Here is a 12,965-nt window from a genome sequence, read left to right on the forward strand (position 1 = left end):
GTACGCCTTTTGTCACCATCTGAAATTCTGCCGGCAATGGATGTATCATCAGTAAATTTACAGATGGCACTTGAGCTGTGCCTAGCCACATAGACATGGATGTAGAGAGAGTAGAGCAGTGGACTGAGCACACATCCCCCTGAAATGCCAGTGTTGATCATCAGCGAGGTGGAGATGCTATTTCCTATCCATACAGATTGTGGTCTTCTGGTTAGGAAGGCGAGGATTCAGTTGCACAGGGGTTTTCAGAGGTCTAGATTCTGGAGTTTTTCAATCAGGACTGTAGGAATGATGTTATTAAATGCTGAGCTATAGTCAATAAATAACATCCTGGCGCTGGTATTTGTATTGTCTCAATGGAGAGCCATTGAGATCGCATCTGCTGTAGACTTTAGGAATAGGCAAATTGCAGTGGGGTTTCACAGCAAATGGGGTTCAGTTGAGGTTGGATCTGTGATATATGCTCGAAGTTATTATAGGCCTGTCAGTTTGACATCAGTGGTGGGTAAATTAATGGAAAGTATTCTTAGAGATAGTATTAATAATTATCTGGATAGACAGGATCTGATTAGGAGTAGCCAGCATGGATTTGTGCGTGGAAGGTCATGTTTGACAAACCTTATTGAATTTTTTGAAGAAGTTACGAGGAATGTTGATGAGGGTAAGGCAGTGGATGTAGTCTATATGGACTTCAGCAAAGCCTTTGACAAAGTTCCACATGGAAGGTTAGTTAAGAAGGTTCAGTTGTTAGGTATTAATGCTGGAGTAATAAAATGGATTCAACAGTGGCTAGATGGGAGATGCCAGAGAGTAGTGGTGGATAATTGTTTATCGGGATGGAGGCCAGTGACTAGCGGGGTGCCTCAGGGATCTGTTTTGTGCCCAATGTTGTTTGTAATATACATAAATGATCTGGATGATGGGGTGGTAAATTGGATTAGTAAGTATGCTGATGATACTAAGGTAGGAGGTGTTGTGGATAATAAGGTGGGTTTTCAAAGCTTGCAGGGAGATTTATGCCAGTTAGAAGAATGGGCTGAATGTTGGCAGATGGAGTTTAATGCTGAGAAGTGTGAGGTTCTACATTTTGGCAGGAATAATCCAAATAGAACATACAGGGTAAATGGTAGGGCATTGAGGAACGCAGAGGAACAAAGAGATCTAGGAATAACAGTGCATAGTTCTCTGAAGGTGGAGTCTCATGTAGATAGGGTGGTGAAGAAGGCTTTTGGAACACTGGCCTTTATAAATCAAAGCATTGAGTACAGAAGTTGGGATGTAATGTTAAAATTGTACAAGGCATTGGTAAGGCCAGATTTGGAATATTGTGTACAGTTCTGGTCACCGAATTATAGGAAAGATATCAATAAATTAGAGAGAGTGCAGAGACGATTTACTAGGATGTTACCTGGGTTTCAGCACTTAAGTTACAGAGAAAGGTTGAACAAGTTAGGTCTCTATTCATTGGAGCGTAGAAGGTTGAGGGGGGATTTGATCGAGGTATTTAAAATTTTGAGAGGGATAGATAGAGTTGACGTGAATAGGCTGTTTCCATTGAGAGTAGGGGAGATTCAAATGAAAGGACATTATTTGAGAGTTAGGGGGCAGAAGTTTAAGGGAAACATGAGGGGGTATTTCTTTACTCAGAGAGTGATAGCTGTGTGGAATGAGCTTCCTGTAGAAGTAGTAGAGGCCAGTTCAGTTGTGTCATTTAAGGTAAAATTGGATAGGTATATGGACAGGAAAGGAGTGGAGGGTTATGGGCTGAGTGCGGGTAGGTGGGACTAGGTGAGATTAAGAGTTCGGCACGGACTAGGAGGGCAGAGATGGCCTGTTTCCGTGCTGTGATTGTTATATGAAGTTACATACGTATTTGCATTTTTAACATACAGTACTTTCCCAACCTGCCCTGCCAGTATCAATGATTTGTACACTCATACCCTCAGGTCCCTGTTTCTGCATTCCTTTTAGAATAGTTTCTATACAGCCTACTTTCATCCTTCCTACCAAACATAATCACCTCACGTTTGTCCGAATTCAATTAGCTGCTGTGACATTAAACTCCTGTTACCCCCCAAAAACGAGATCCGAATTACTGCAATGTGGTGAACCATGTGCCTGTCGGGACACGCCCCCTGCTGACTGCTCCTGTGGCTCCTCCCACAGGCCCCTGTATAAAGGAGATCTGAGGCCTGCCGCTTGGCCTCAGTCTCCAGGACATAGTATGATGGACACTCACTCCTGGTTCCTTCTTCCAGTCAATAAAAGCCGATCTCTCGCCTTACGTCTCAGTGTGAGTTATTGATGGTGCATCATGCAACACACACAAAATACAGCAGGCCAGGCAACGTCTATAAGGAGAAGCACTGTCGACGTTTCGGGCCGAGACCCTTCGTTTCAGTTAGTCCTGTTCGGCCCGAAACGTCGACAGTGCTTCTCCTATAGATGCTGCCTGGCCTGCTGTGTTCCACCAGCATTTTGTGTGTGTTGTTTGAATTTCCAGCATCTGCAGATTTCCTCATGTTTGCTCTATCCGAATTGCTACGTTCGGCTGAGTCATCCGTTTATAAGTAAACTTCTTTTACATGCACACGGGTAAAATTTTAAGTGCAACCATGCTTATTCTAAGCGCCTTATGCTCTTGTAATTAGGAGAGACGATCAAATTGCCTCTTATGCTTGACAATACTAAAAGCGTCAATAAGTTGGTTCAACAGTCGCCGGATTGATTGGGAAGGCTTGTTGTTCGAAGCGCTGACACCGAAACCGAACAGCAGAGACGCCAGCAACCCGGCTGGGGATGCCCCCCCGCCCCGCTCTCCGGCCCGTCACGCCTCCTGGCCGTCAGATGACGTCGCGGGCCCGTCACGCCTCCTGGCCGTCAGATGACGTCGCGTGCCCGTCACGCCTCCTGGCCGTCAGATGACGTCGCGTGCCCGTCACGCCTCCTGGCCGTCAGATGACGTCGCGGGCCCGTCACGCCTCCTGGCCGTCAGATGACGTCGCGGGCCCGTCACGCCTCCTGGCCGTCAGATGACGTCGCGGGCCCGTCGCGCCTCCTCCGGTTGCCGGCCGGCGGGCAGTTGCGACCTTGTGCTGGTGCGGAGCCGTGTGTCTCGTGTGAGGTGTTCTTAGGGCCGACAGCTTCAATGCGGCATGTTTGCCCCGACGGGCGAGCGCCTTTCACGCGGGAGCTGCGGACTGGGTGAGTGGGACGCGGACCGGGGGCCGGAGGCCGGCTGCAGGATGCTGGGCAGCGGCGGCGTGACCGTGGCGAAGCGCGCCACCCACGGCGGCTGGCTCTACCCCACCGTACTCCTCTGTTTCTGCGGCTTCTTCTCCAACGTGCGGCCCTTCGAGCCCTTCTTCACCCCGTACCTTTTGGGACCGGATAAAAACCTAACAGAAGAACAGGCGAGTGGAGCGTGAGGGTGTTGTGCGGGGTTGTTTCTGTAGTCGTCCATCATTGAGCTTGGGGATCTCTTGGGTTCAGAGTTGCACTCTCTAAGCACGCGTGATGATGACTGAAAGCACAGAACTCAGCAGGCCGGACAGCATCTATGGGAGGAGGTAGTGACGACGTTTCGGGCCGAAACCCTTCATCAGGAGAGCGACTGATGCCGGTTATCGTGAATATAAGGGCCCGGGGATTGCGGTAACTGTCGAGGATGCATGTTTAGATGGTATAATGTGCAGGAGTTTCCCTGCTTTACCGAGCTCTTTGTTGACTGAACACTGCGTTACACAGATGGTCACGAAGGTCCATCAAGGTCATGAATCAGAAAAAAGTTAAAGCACTTTTCAACATCCTGGGAGCATACCGCGCCACGTTCGAGTTCTCCCAAGTATCGTGAAAGTAATTGGCGGAAAATTCAGAGCGGGTTCGAGAAAGTGATATAGATTATGTAACCTGAAGGTTTACATACCATAGATGTAGTAATTCTGAAATATAGATAATAATGGAAATACTTAGCAATTCAGACAGCATAAACAGGATGTTTGCAGTATGTTCCCTTTATACCCCGTATACTGGAATTAGAATATCAAAAATTTTCACCTTACGGGAGTTGTCACCGGCAATGTCAATAGTTATTACCATATCGATTTAGTTTTGAGAATGTTGCGTGAGTTGCCTCCTTGAAATTGCATCTGTGCGCGAATGTTACAAAATGGTCTCGCCACACATTCAAATGAATTTTCACCATTGCCCCAAGGAAGGTACAACCGATAGCTGTTAAATTGCTTTGAGAAAATCGCAAATCACTTAATATTCTAGTCAGTATTTTCCTTTCACTGTGACTTTGAAAGCCCTTTACAGAGGATCAGTGGTGTGTGCATGCAGGAAAGAACATCAAGGTTCTTACAGTAACCGGAAGAATCCTCACTGATGGTTTACAGCATGGAAAAAGTAAATTAAAACAAATGATATTATCAAATACACGTTTGGGTAATACACACAAAATGCTGGGGGAATTTTATATCATCGCTGGATTGAGGGGAGAGAAAAAGCTGAATAAACAAATTTTCCCCAAATTATTGATTTTCTTGAAGCAACCAGACAAAGTTAAATATCTTGCGAATATGATAAGTAACTTTAAAAACTATCTTGTTTTAAATGAACTAACCCTGACTTTGCTTTTCAAAATGTTTTTAATGCAAATCAACTATATAACTGCTAGTAACACACACAAAATGCTGGTGGAACACAACAGGCCAGGCAGCATCTAGAGGAAGAAGCACTGTCGATGTTTCGGGCCAAGACTCAAAAGTCAATAGTGCTTCTCCCTCTAGATGCTGCCTGGCCTGCTGTGTTCCACCAGCATTTTGTGTGTGTTGCTTGAATTTCCAGCATCTGCAGTTTTCCTCGTGTTTGCATTTTTAAATATAACTGCTTGTGTCAATTTTCATTGCTATCTCACTGGTGAATACAAAGAGCACCTTGAGAAGTAAAGAGCACATTGACAGTACAAAAATTTATATATTTTAAAGTCAATTGCAGATGTGCATACTTCAGTAAACCATCTTGAGTTTTCTATGATGTAACCTGTTCCTTTAAAGGTTTTGTATTATTATAGATGAAGTGAAAGGAAGTGAAGTTCTTTATTTATCTTCCTTGGTGCACACATTATTTGGTCTTAAATTAATAATTCCATACATTTTAAAAGATGACATGCAACTTTGAAATTTAGTTATTTTAAATTATTTAAAGTTTGATTTTATATACTTAATTTTTAAGTGTGTGATTGTTCTTCCTCAAAAGCTGCTAGGAGGAATTGGATAGTGGAAATTATAATTTGACACTTTCAAATTATTCAAAGCTTGTAGAACTGAAAGATGCTCTTTTGAGGTGTTTGTCTTGGTGGTCAATAAAACAGATTTATTGAGATCAGGCGGTTAAGGTGCATTTAAATGAATGAGGTGTGCAAGGGTGCTCAAGAGTTATTTCGTGTAATCAGAAAAACATAATGACTCAAGGAGGCAGTGCCCATCATGTCTACACCATCTCTTTGGTAGAGCAATTCCTATTATCTCACTACCTAGCTCCTCCCGCATGACTATACTTTCCTTCTGTGACACACATTTAAAGGAGTTTTCATCATTGCCCCAAGGAATGGTACAATAGGCACCTGTTATTTAGTTCCTTTGAGAAAATCACAACCCTCTTAATATGCTAATCAGTATTTTTCTTTCACAGAAGTATTCAGTTAATTTTTGTGAGGCCCATTCCTGGTCAGAAAAAGGAAAGTACACGTTCATGAGGGAGAAGCTAGTTATAGAGCAATGCACACAGTGTGCTGGAGGACCTCAGCAGTCCAGGCAACATCTATGGATGGGAATAAAGAGTCCATGTTTCGGGCTGATGCCCTTTATCAGGCCATTGTGCTTCATAGTCCAGGTGAAGGGTCTTGGCCTGAAACATCAACAGTGTACTTCTATCCTGCCTGTCCTGCTGAGCTCCTCCAGCACATTGTGTGTACAGTATTGCTGTAGGGTTCCAACATCTGCAGTACCTCTTGTGTCTATAAGGTTATAGGAATAGCTTTACTGAAGGTTTGGTATGTGACTGCCTCCCTGTGCCTTTGTTTCTCACAAGTAGGTGGAACATCCTTTTGCAATACTGCATAAAATTTAATATGTGCAATATAGCTTTCTTACCAATAAACCAGATTTGTCCTTTTCTAAAATATTAATTGGTCATTTTGAAAATAAGATTTCAAAATGGGTTTACTGTTTACTACAGAAACATTTGTAAGAGGAGGACATGCTCACATCTTTTAATCTAGCAATTAACTGTTTTGTCATTAAATGCTATTCATTCTACGAGACCACGTCACACACTATAGTAGACCACACAGGACTTTGTTGTTGTGGGTGTGGGTCTGATTCATGTTGAATTCCTGATTTTTTTTTTTTGGATTTATGAAATCTGCTAAATGAAGGCATCCTTCCTCTGAAACTGTGAGCTGTGGGTTTCAGTAATTTCTGGAAAAACTGAGCTCAACTTTGCAGCTTGGCAGCTGTGTAGAACTTGGACAAATTCAGATTTTAGATGTGACTCCTTTTCTAATAGTTGACATGGTATCTCACTGTCTGGGCCACAAACACAAGAAGATCTGCAGATGTTGGAAATCCAAAGCGACACACATAAAATGCTGGAGGAGCTCAGCAGGCCAGGGAGCATCTGTGGAAAAAAAGTAAACAGTTGATGTATCAGACTGAGACCCTTCATCAGGATGGTCCGAATGAAGCCCAAAACATCAACTGTATCCCCTTTTCTATTGATTTTGCCTAGCCTGCTGAGTTCCTCCAGCATTTTGTGTGTGTTGTCTCACTGTCCGTGGTAATCGAAGTGAGGCACCAATATTTGTAGGTTTCTGTAGGACTATTAAAGCATGAGTTAGCATTTAGGGGAAGGTTAAAGACGGAGTGTAGAATCGACAGAAAAAATACTTCCATAACTATGCTTTTTCTTTTGAATAACATGGATTCTGAATAAAATAATGTAATGGAAATCAGTAATTGAAAGTTATAAATTGATTTTGCTGACTTTGGATGTTTTTGTTTCCAAATAGGTGAAGGAGGTTTTTCCAGTATGGACTTACTCGTACTTGGTCCTTTTGTTTCCCATCTTCCTTGCAACTGACTATCTTCGTTACAAGCCTGTCATCATTATACAATGTGCCGCTTTGATTGTGACCTTGTTCATGCTGTTGTATGCCCAAGGACTGCTAGCAATGCAGTTTGTGGAATTCTTCTATGGTATGGTGACTGCATCAGAAGTGGCATATTACTCCTATATCTACACAGTAGTGGACTTTAATAAATACCAGAAAGTAACTGGATATTGTCGATGTGCCACGCTGTTTGGATACACAGTGGGATCTGTTGCTGGGCAAATACTGGTCTCATTCACTCCGATATCTCTCTTCTACCTCAATGTTATTTCCTTAGTTTGTGCAACAATTGCCTTTGTTACATCGATGTTTCTTCCAATGCCACAGAAAAGCATGTTCTTTCACAAAGTGGTGCGAGACTGTAATGTTAAAGACATCAAAGTAGAAGATGCAGTATCATCATTAAAAGAACTTGAATCATCTTCATCATTCAATCATGACAATGTTGATGCTGAGCATTTGGTTGTTAGCCGTCTTCTTGAGCCAACGGATGCCACCTCGCACACCCTTACCACAGCGGTACCTTGCCACATCTTTTTATTCACATTATTTTTGCAGGTGAAATCAGAAACAGTATTTTCCTTTGGGTTGTGAATCTTGTGTGAACTTGCGCTCCCTTGAACCAATCAAAATAGCTGCTTCCACAAGCAAATCATTTTCAATAAATCAAAGCCCAGTCTTGGATGCTTTACTCATCTAAGGTTTATGGCACTGTGTATTCCAAGAGATCCTTTACTTTGACTTTGTGTTGGTTGCATTATATCCTTAAAACTACAAAATGGAAGCTGTCACCAACTTTATTGAAATTCCCAGGCTGGTGAGAGAGCTGTGGTTCCACCTTTTCAGGAAGTTAAATTTCTAGCTAAATCTTGTTTTTGAGCTAAAGATCATGTTTATGCTGCTTCAAGAATACTGTAACTCAGATAAGCTGGAGTTGTTTTCACTCAAGCACAGAAGGCCAAAGGGTGACCTTGTAGAGGTATTTATGATTGTGAGGGGTATAAATAGTCTAGGTGGTCACCATTTCTTTCCCCCAAAAGTAAGAGAGTGTAAAACTAAATATCATGGGTTTAAGGTGAAAAGGACCATATTTAAAGGAGATCTGAAGGAAAAGATTTTTCCACATAAAAGGTGGGTATTTGCAGCAAAATAAAATTAGCATACTTAAGCATCTCAGGCAAAAGGGTGCATAGAGAACATTTTACAAAAGTCTTATTTGATTCTATATGCAAAGTGTGTAGAATAAAATGGTGATTGTAAGACAAAATGCTATTAGCTTGGATTGATAAGTTTTATTTTTCCCTTCTATATTCTTTATTTTGTTATAGTTGTTAGTAAGTAGTCTTATATATAGTGTATATATAACCTTTAACACCTGTATAATGTCTCCTTTGTTTGTAAGTTCCTTTTATTGCTGAATCAGGAAAGAAAAAAGAATGAATTATAAAACAATCCATTACATAATTGGCAGGGTTTGGCAGTATTTTGCAAACAACAGGACATGCGTGCAGGCAAAACTGAGTTTAAGAGTTTAGGATACTGGGGTAGACAGACAACACCTATTGTTTTTGGGAAGTGGTCAACACTTCCAGGTATTGTCCTCCCATGTGTTTGAAGGCTGAGATGGAAAGCAGTTGTGGCAACATCCCAGGTACAGTAGTGACTGCCTAAACAGGAGGTATGCATCGTCGTATGCAGCCTTTTGGATCTAGCTGTGCACCTGGATAAAAAGAACATGATTTGCATCAGGTGTCGAACGACATGTGGAAAGTAGTAACCCGCGAACAGCAAATTGCCGCCCTAATTGACCATGAATGAGATGTCAGACCAAAACCCGGCAAACCACTCTAGCGTGTAATACTGATTAAAGTATAGTAGGAAGATCATGCAAGACTGAGGGATCAGGGTCTATTTTCCATCAAAGGGCAATAATGACCAGGGGTTGGGACCCTGGTGGCTGAGATGGCAATATATGGTACGATTCCAGTACTCGAAATGGTTACAGTCCTGAGGATCTTCCACTGAAGTATGAGCAGGCTTCTACACGTGAGAACCAGCAGTACAGAATGCTCCCATTGTCAACACCAGGAGGCAAGTAAATGACCAAAGTGTGGAAGGATGAGGAAAGGGGGCCATGTGGGATAGATGTGAGCAAAAGACCGGGTAAATTCTTATCGTGGTTTACTTGGTTGTGGTGAGATACAGGTGCTGGCTCAGCGCCTCTAACCACAGAGGAGACTAATTACTCTTTCTATACAAAGCCATTTTCATAACAAGATGGAGAATAAAAATGATGAGCAAGTCCATCGCACAATATTGAGGGTTTACTCCAGTGCTGTGTGCCTTGGTGAACCATAGACAAGGAAATGATGGCACTTTGATCTGTCATCATGTATATGGGAATTTACAGTAGTTTAGTGCGGGATGGCCTGGATGATGAGATACTAAATCAGGGACATGAACAAATTAATGCAACGTACCCACACACTAAAATGAGGTCTTGGCACTGCAAGTGGGGTATCCCTGAGGGAGGCGTTCAGTAGGATGGAAATACTGAGGCAGGTTGACAAGGGAAAGATAAAAGTCGGCCTTGTGGTAAAAGGGAAGCAGTAAAAGTAACACAGACAATGACTACCAGTCAACCTGTAAAGAAATGTTGCTGGTCCTTTTAAAGGCAAAAGTGCAACAATCAAAGATTGAGGTACACCTTGTGGAAGTATTGCTGATGGTAAGGAGGCTGACCCTGGTGCTCCTGCCATGGAAAGATTATCTGTGACCTGGGCTGAGATGAGGGAAATAGTGAAAGAAATTACTGGTACAGGGGCACAGATTGATCAGAGTGGCCCAGCACCGTGCCACTCCCTTCACCAACTTCTCACATGGAAGTGTTTCCAGATTAATCAAGCCTCCCCACCAGGGGGACCTGAGACCTTTTATAACTTAAGGTGACCTGATAGAAGTGTACAAGATGATGCGAGGCATTGATTGTGTGGATAGTCAAAGGCTCTTTCCCAGGGCTGAAATGGCTATCACGAGAGGGCACAGTTTTAAGGTGCTTGGGAGTAGGTACAGAGGAGATGTCGGGTGAGTTTTTTTACGCAGAGAGTGGTGAGTGTATGGAATGGGCTGCCGGCGACAGTGGTGGAGGCGGATACAATAGGGTCTTTTAAGAGACTCCTGGATAGGTACATGGAGCTTAGAAAAAGAGGGCTATGGGTACCCCCTCAGCACAGAATTGCGGGCTGAAGGGCCTGTATTTTGTTGTGGTTTTTCTATGTTTTTAACTACCACTTCATGTGGGGACATGAAAAAGCAGAGTTAATGGTCTGTTAGACACAGATCCTGAACACCCATATATAAGTGGAAGCCCTGACTGGGATTCAGGGCTCATGGTATAGGTAGAGAAGTCAGGGGCTCTATTAGTATTGTTATGGTTGGTTACTGGAGAGGATGCATTACTCAAAAACATAACTAAGATGAACGTGCTGCTGAGACAAACTCTGCAGACTAAACTGGTAGCCATTTTAGTGGGATTAGCAAAGTGGGAGCCTCTTACAATACTGCCACCTAGTGTTGTATTCTGCATGAAACTGTTTCTATGCTCTTATGATTTAAAAACTTAATAACATGATGCCACTGTTAGTTTGTCACGTAATTTTGATGAAAAGATATGGCCTCTCTACAATAATGTCTGTTTCTGCCTCAAAATGTTAAGTATAGTGCTTAGAGTTATGTGACAGATAAAAGTCTGATGTTTTAAATTTTTTTTTACAGAACAAAACGCCATTCAAACGTATTTACAGTGTGCTTGCATTTCTATGGAAGACGTTAATACAGTGCTATTCTTCAGGGCCACTGCTCTGCTGGTCAGTATGGTGGGCATTGTCTACCTGTGGCTATTTTCAAATATTGAACTATGTTCAAATACTGTGGGAGAAAATATATCCATCGCAGAATTCTCAGATTTACAATGGGTTGGTGGAAGCTGCATCTGCGCTGTTGGGTATGTATCTTTTAATTCAAAGCACCACTGAGTTGGTTCTCAGATTGATACTTGTGTTCACTTCCTTGGTGATCCAATTTCTGGAAAAGTAGGTGATGCAGCAAAAGCTGAAATTTCTCTTTAGAAGAGAAACCATCCAAAAAGTCACCTGTAGGAAAGGTTACACAAAAGAAAACTCGAAGAGAATCGGCAAAAGGTCAAGAAGGATAATGAAAATCAGTAAAGCATTTTATTACTCTCAACTGGTAATGAAGGCATGTTAGAGGAGTGATGAATACACTTTTGAAAATAGAAGTTTGGTAAGAATTAAAATATTCAAGAAAGATAAATATTGCATGGATAAGAAAGTGAAAGATTTGGTTTAAGCTGTGGAATCCTAGTGGCCATCAGTTTGCTACACATCTGAAAGCTGATATCTTAACTGAAGGTGGAACAAAGAGCCAAGAATGATTGGCTATTCAATCCAGCTAGTATCAATCAAATAATGCAATTTCTATACACATCTGCAGCTTCTCTGGATGGAGTACCTCACTTTAGTGGATGTAGTGACCTGACGAACTAATGGAAAAACTTGGTGGCTAACAAAAAAACTTTGTGCAAAAGAGTATATGCTGTAAATGCTTATAGATTTAGCAGCGGTGCTGGAATGGCTGAGAGTCCATAAACTGATGTGAGATTAGTGAAGGTAAAGCCGTATGTGAACTTCCAAAATATTTTCATGTGTGCTATGTTGTAAGCTTATCAGCAAAACAACCCATGGAACTAAAGGGGCAGGAACAGAATGGATACAAAATTATTTTATGGGTGGAAAACAGAATAATAGCAACGGTGAACTTTTAGCCTGAAAGAGGTATGCAGTGGAGTACCCTGTATTTCATGCTATTTTTCTCCGTTACCCCTTTTCCTTGGACTTTGGTGTACTGAGTATAATTTCTAGCATACGTAAATGTCATAAACTTCCAAGTGTAAAGTGACAGTGAGGAGGGTAATGATAGACTTTAAAGGACTGGCAGAATGAAAATTTGTTCATGTGAGGCAGAAACTGAAGCTCATCTTGTTCTATGATGCGCTGTCTGAAAGATCGATGGAGGGAAATTTGACTTCCACTTTCAAAAGGGAACTAGAAATAGATGAGGGAGAAAAAACAAAATTGGAGATTATGAGGAAGGAGACAGAAAACGGAACTAACAGGATTACTCATAGAGGAAGCCAGCAAATTGCTCAATGGGCTAATAATAATAATAACCCATATTCAAACAGACAAACTGGTTGTACTGACAATTGGGGACCAGTCTGACTAATATTTGTTATGGTTAAATGTTGGTGCTTTTGTTCATAGAGAACTGCTTACAGTTTGGAGTAGATTTAGACTCAATGGTATTTTAAGAGCTTAGAAAGCAAGTGAAATTTAATTTGCAGAAAAGCAACTGGATGCATATTCAGAAGAAGAAACACGTGAAATGTGGTTGCTGGAGGGGGGGCAGAAAAATTGTTTATTTAACTTTTTTTAAACAATGAATAGGAACAGCAGTCTATATGCGTAGCAAAAACCTTAGGCACTTCAAACAATATTATCAAAAGTGGCACAGAGCCACATAGATTTCAGAGCAGCAAAGGGTTGTCGGGGGAAGCTTTAAATTGTGTAATCTAGAGAGAAAGGAGTATCGAAAAGTGTTTAGCAGCTTTGAAAAGGACATGGACTTGGCAGCAAAACCTGACCACTAACATTGAAGAATTAGATGACCTATATTAAAATTAGAGGAACAACAATATCTTCTAAGATTCACT

General features: G+C 41.9%; 1 protein-coding gene across 1 annotated transcript in view; it reads left to right on the top strand.

Annotated features, from left to right (window-relative positions):
• The first annotated feature begins 3,043 nt into the window (after window positions 1–3,043).
• The window catches only part of LOC132393273 (thiamine transporter 1-like), a 32,046-nt gene continuing 22,124 nt past the window's right edge, over window positions 3,044–12,965 (top strand). Inside the window, 3 exon segments of the mRNA XM_059968298.1 lie at window positions 3,044–3,413; window positions 7,073–7,693; window positions 10,949–11,177. Coding sequence (XP_059824281.1) covers window positions 3,156–3,413; window positions 7,073–7,693; window positions 10,949–11,177 — 1,108 coding nt within the window. The 5' untranslated portion in view covers window positions 3,044–3,155.

This window comes from Hypanus sabinus, chromosome 4, assembly GCF_030144855.1.
Source record: "Hypanus sabinus isolate sHypSab1 chromosome 4, sHypSab1.hap1, whole genome shotgun sequence".
In the NCBI taxonomy this organism is placed as follows: Eukaryota; Metazoa; Chordata; class Chondrichthyes; order Myliobatiformes; family Dasyatidae; genus Hypanus; species Hypanus sabinus.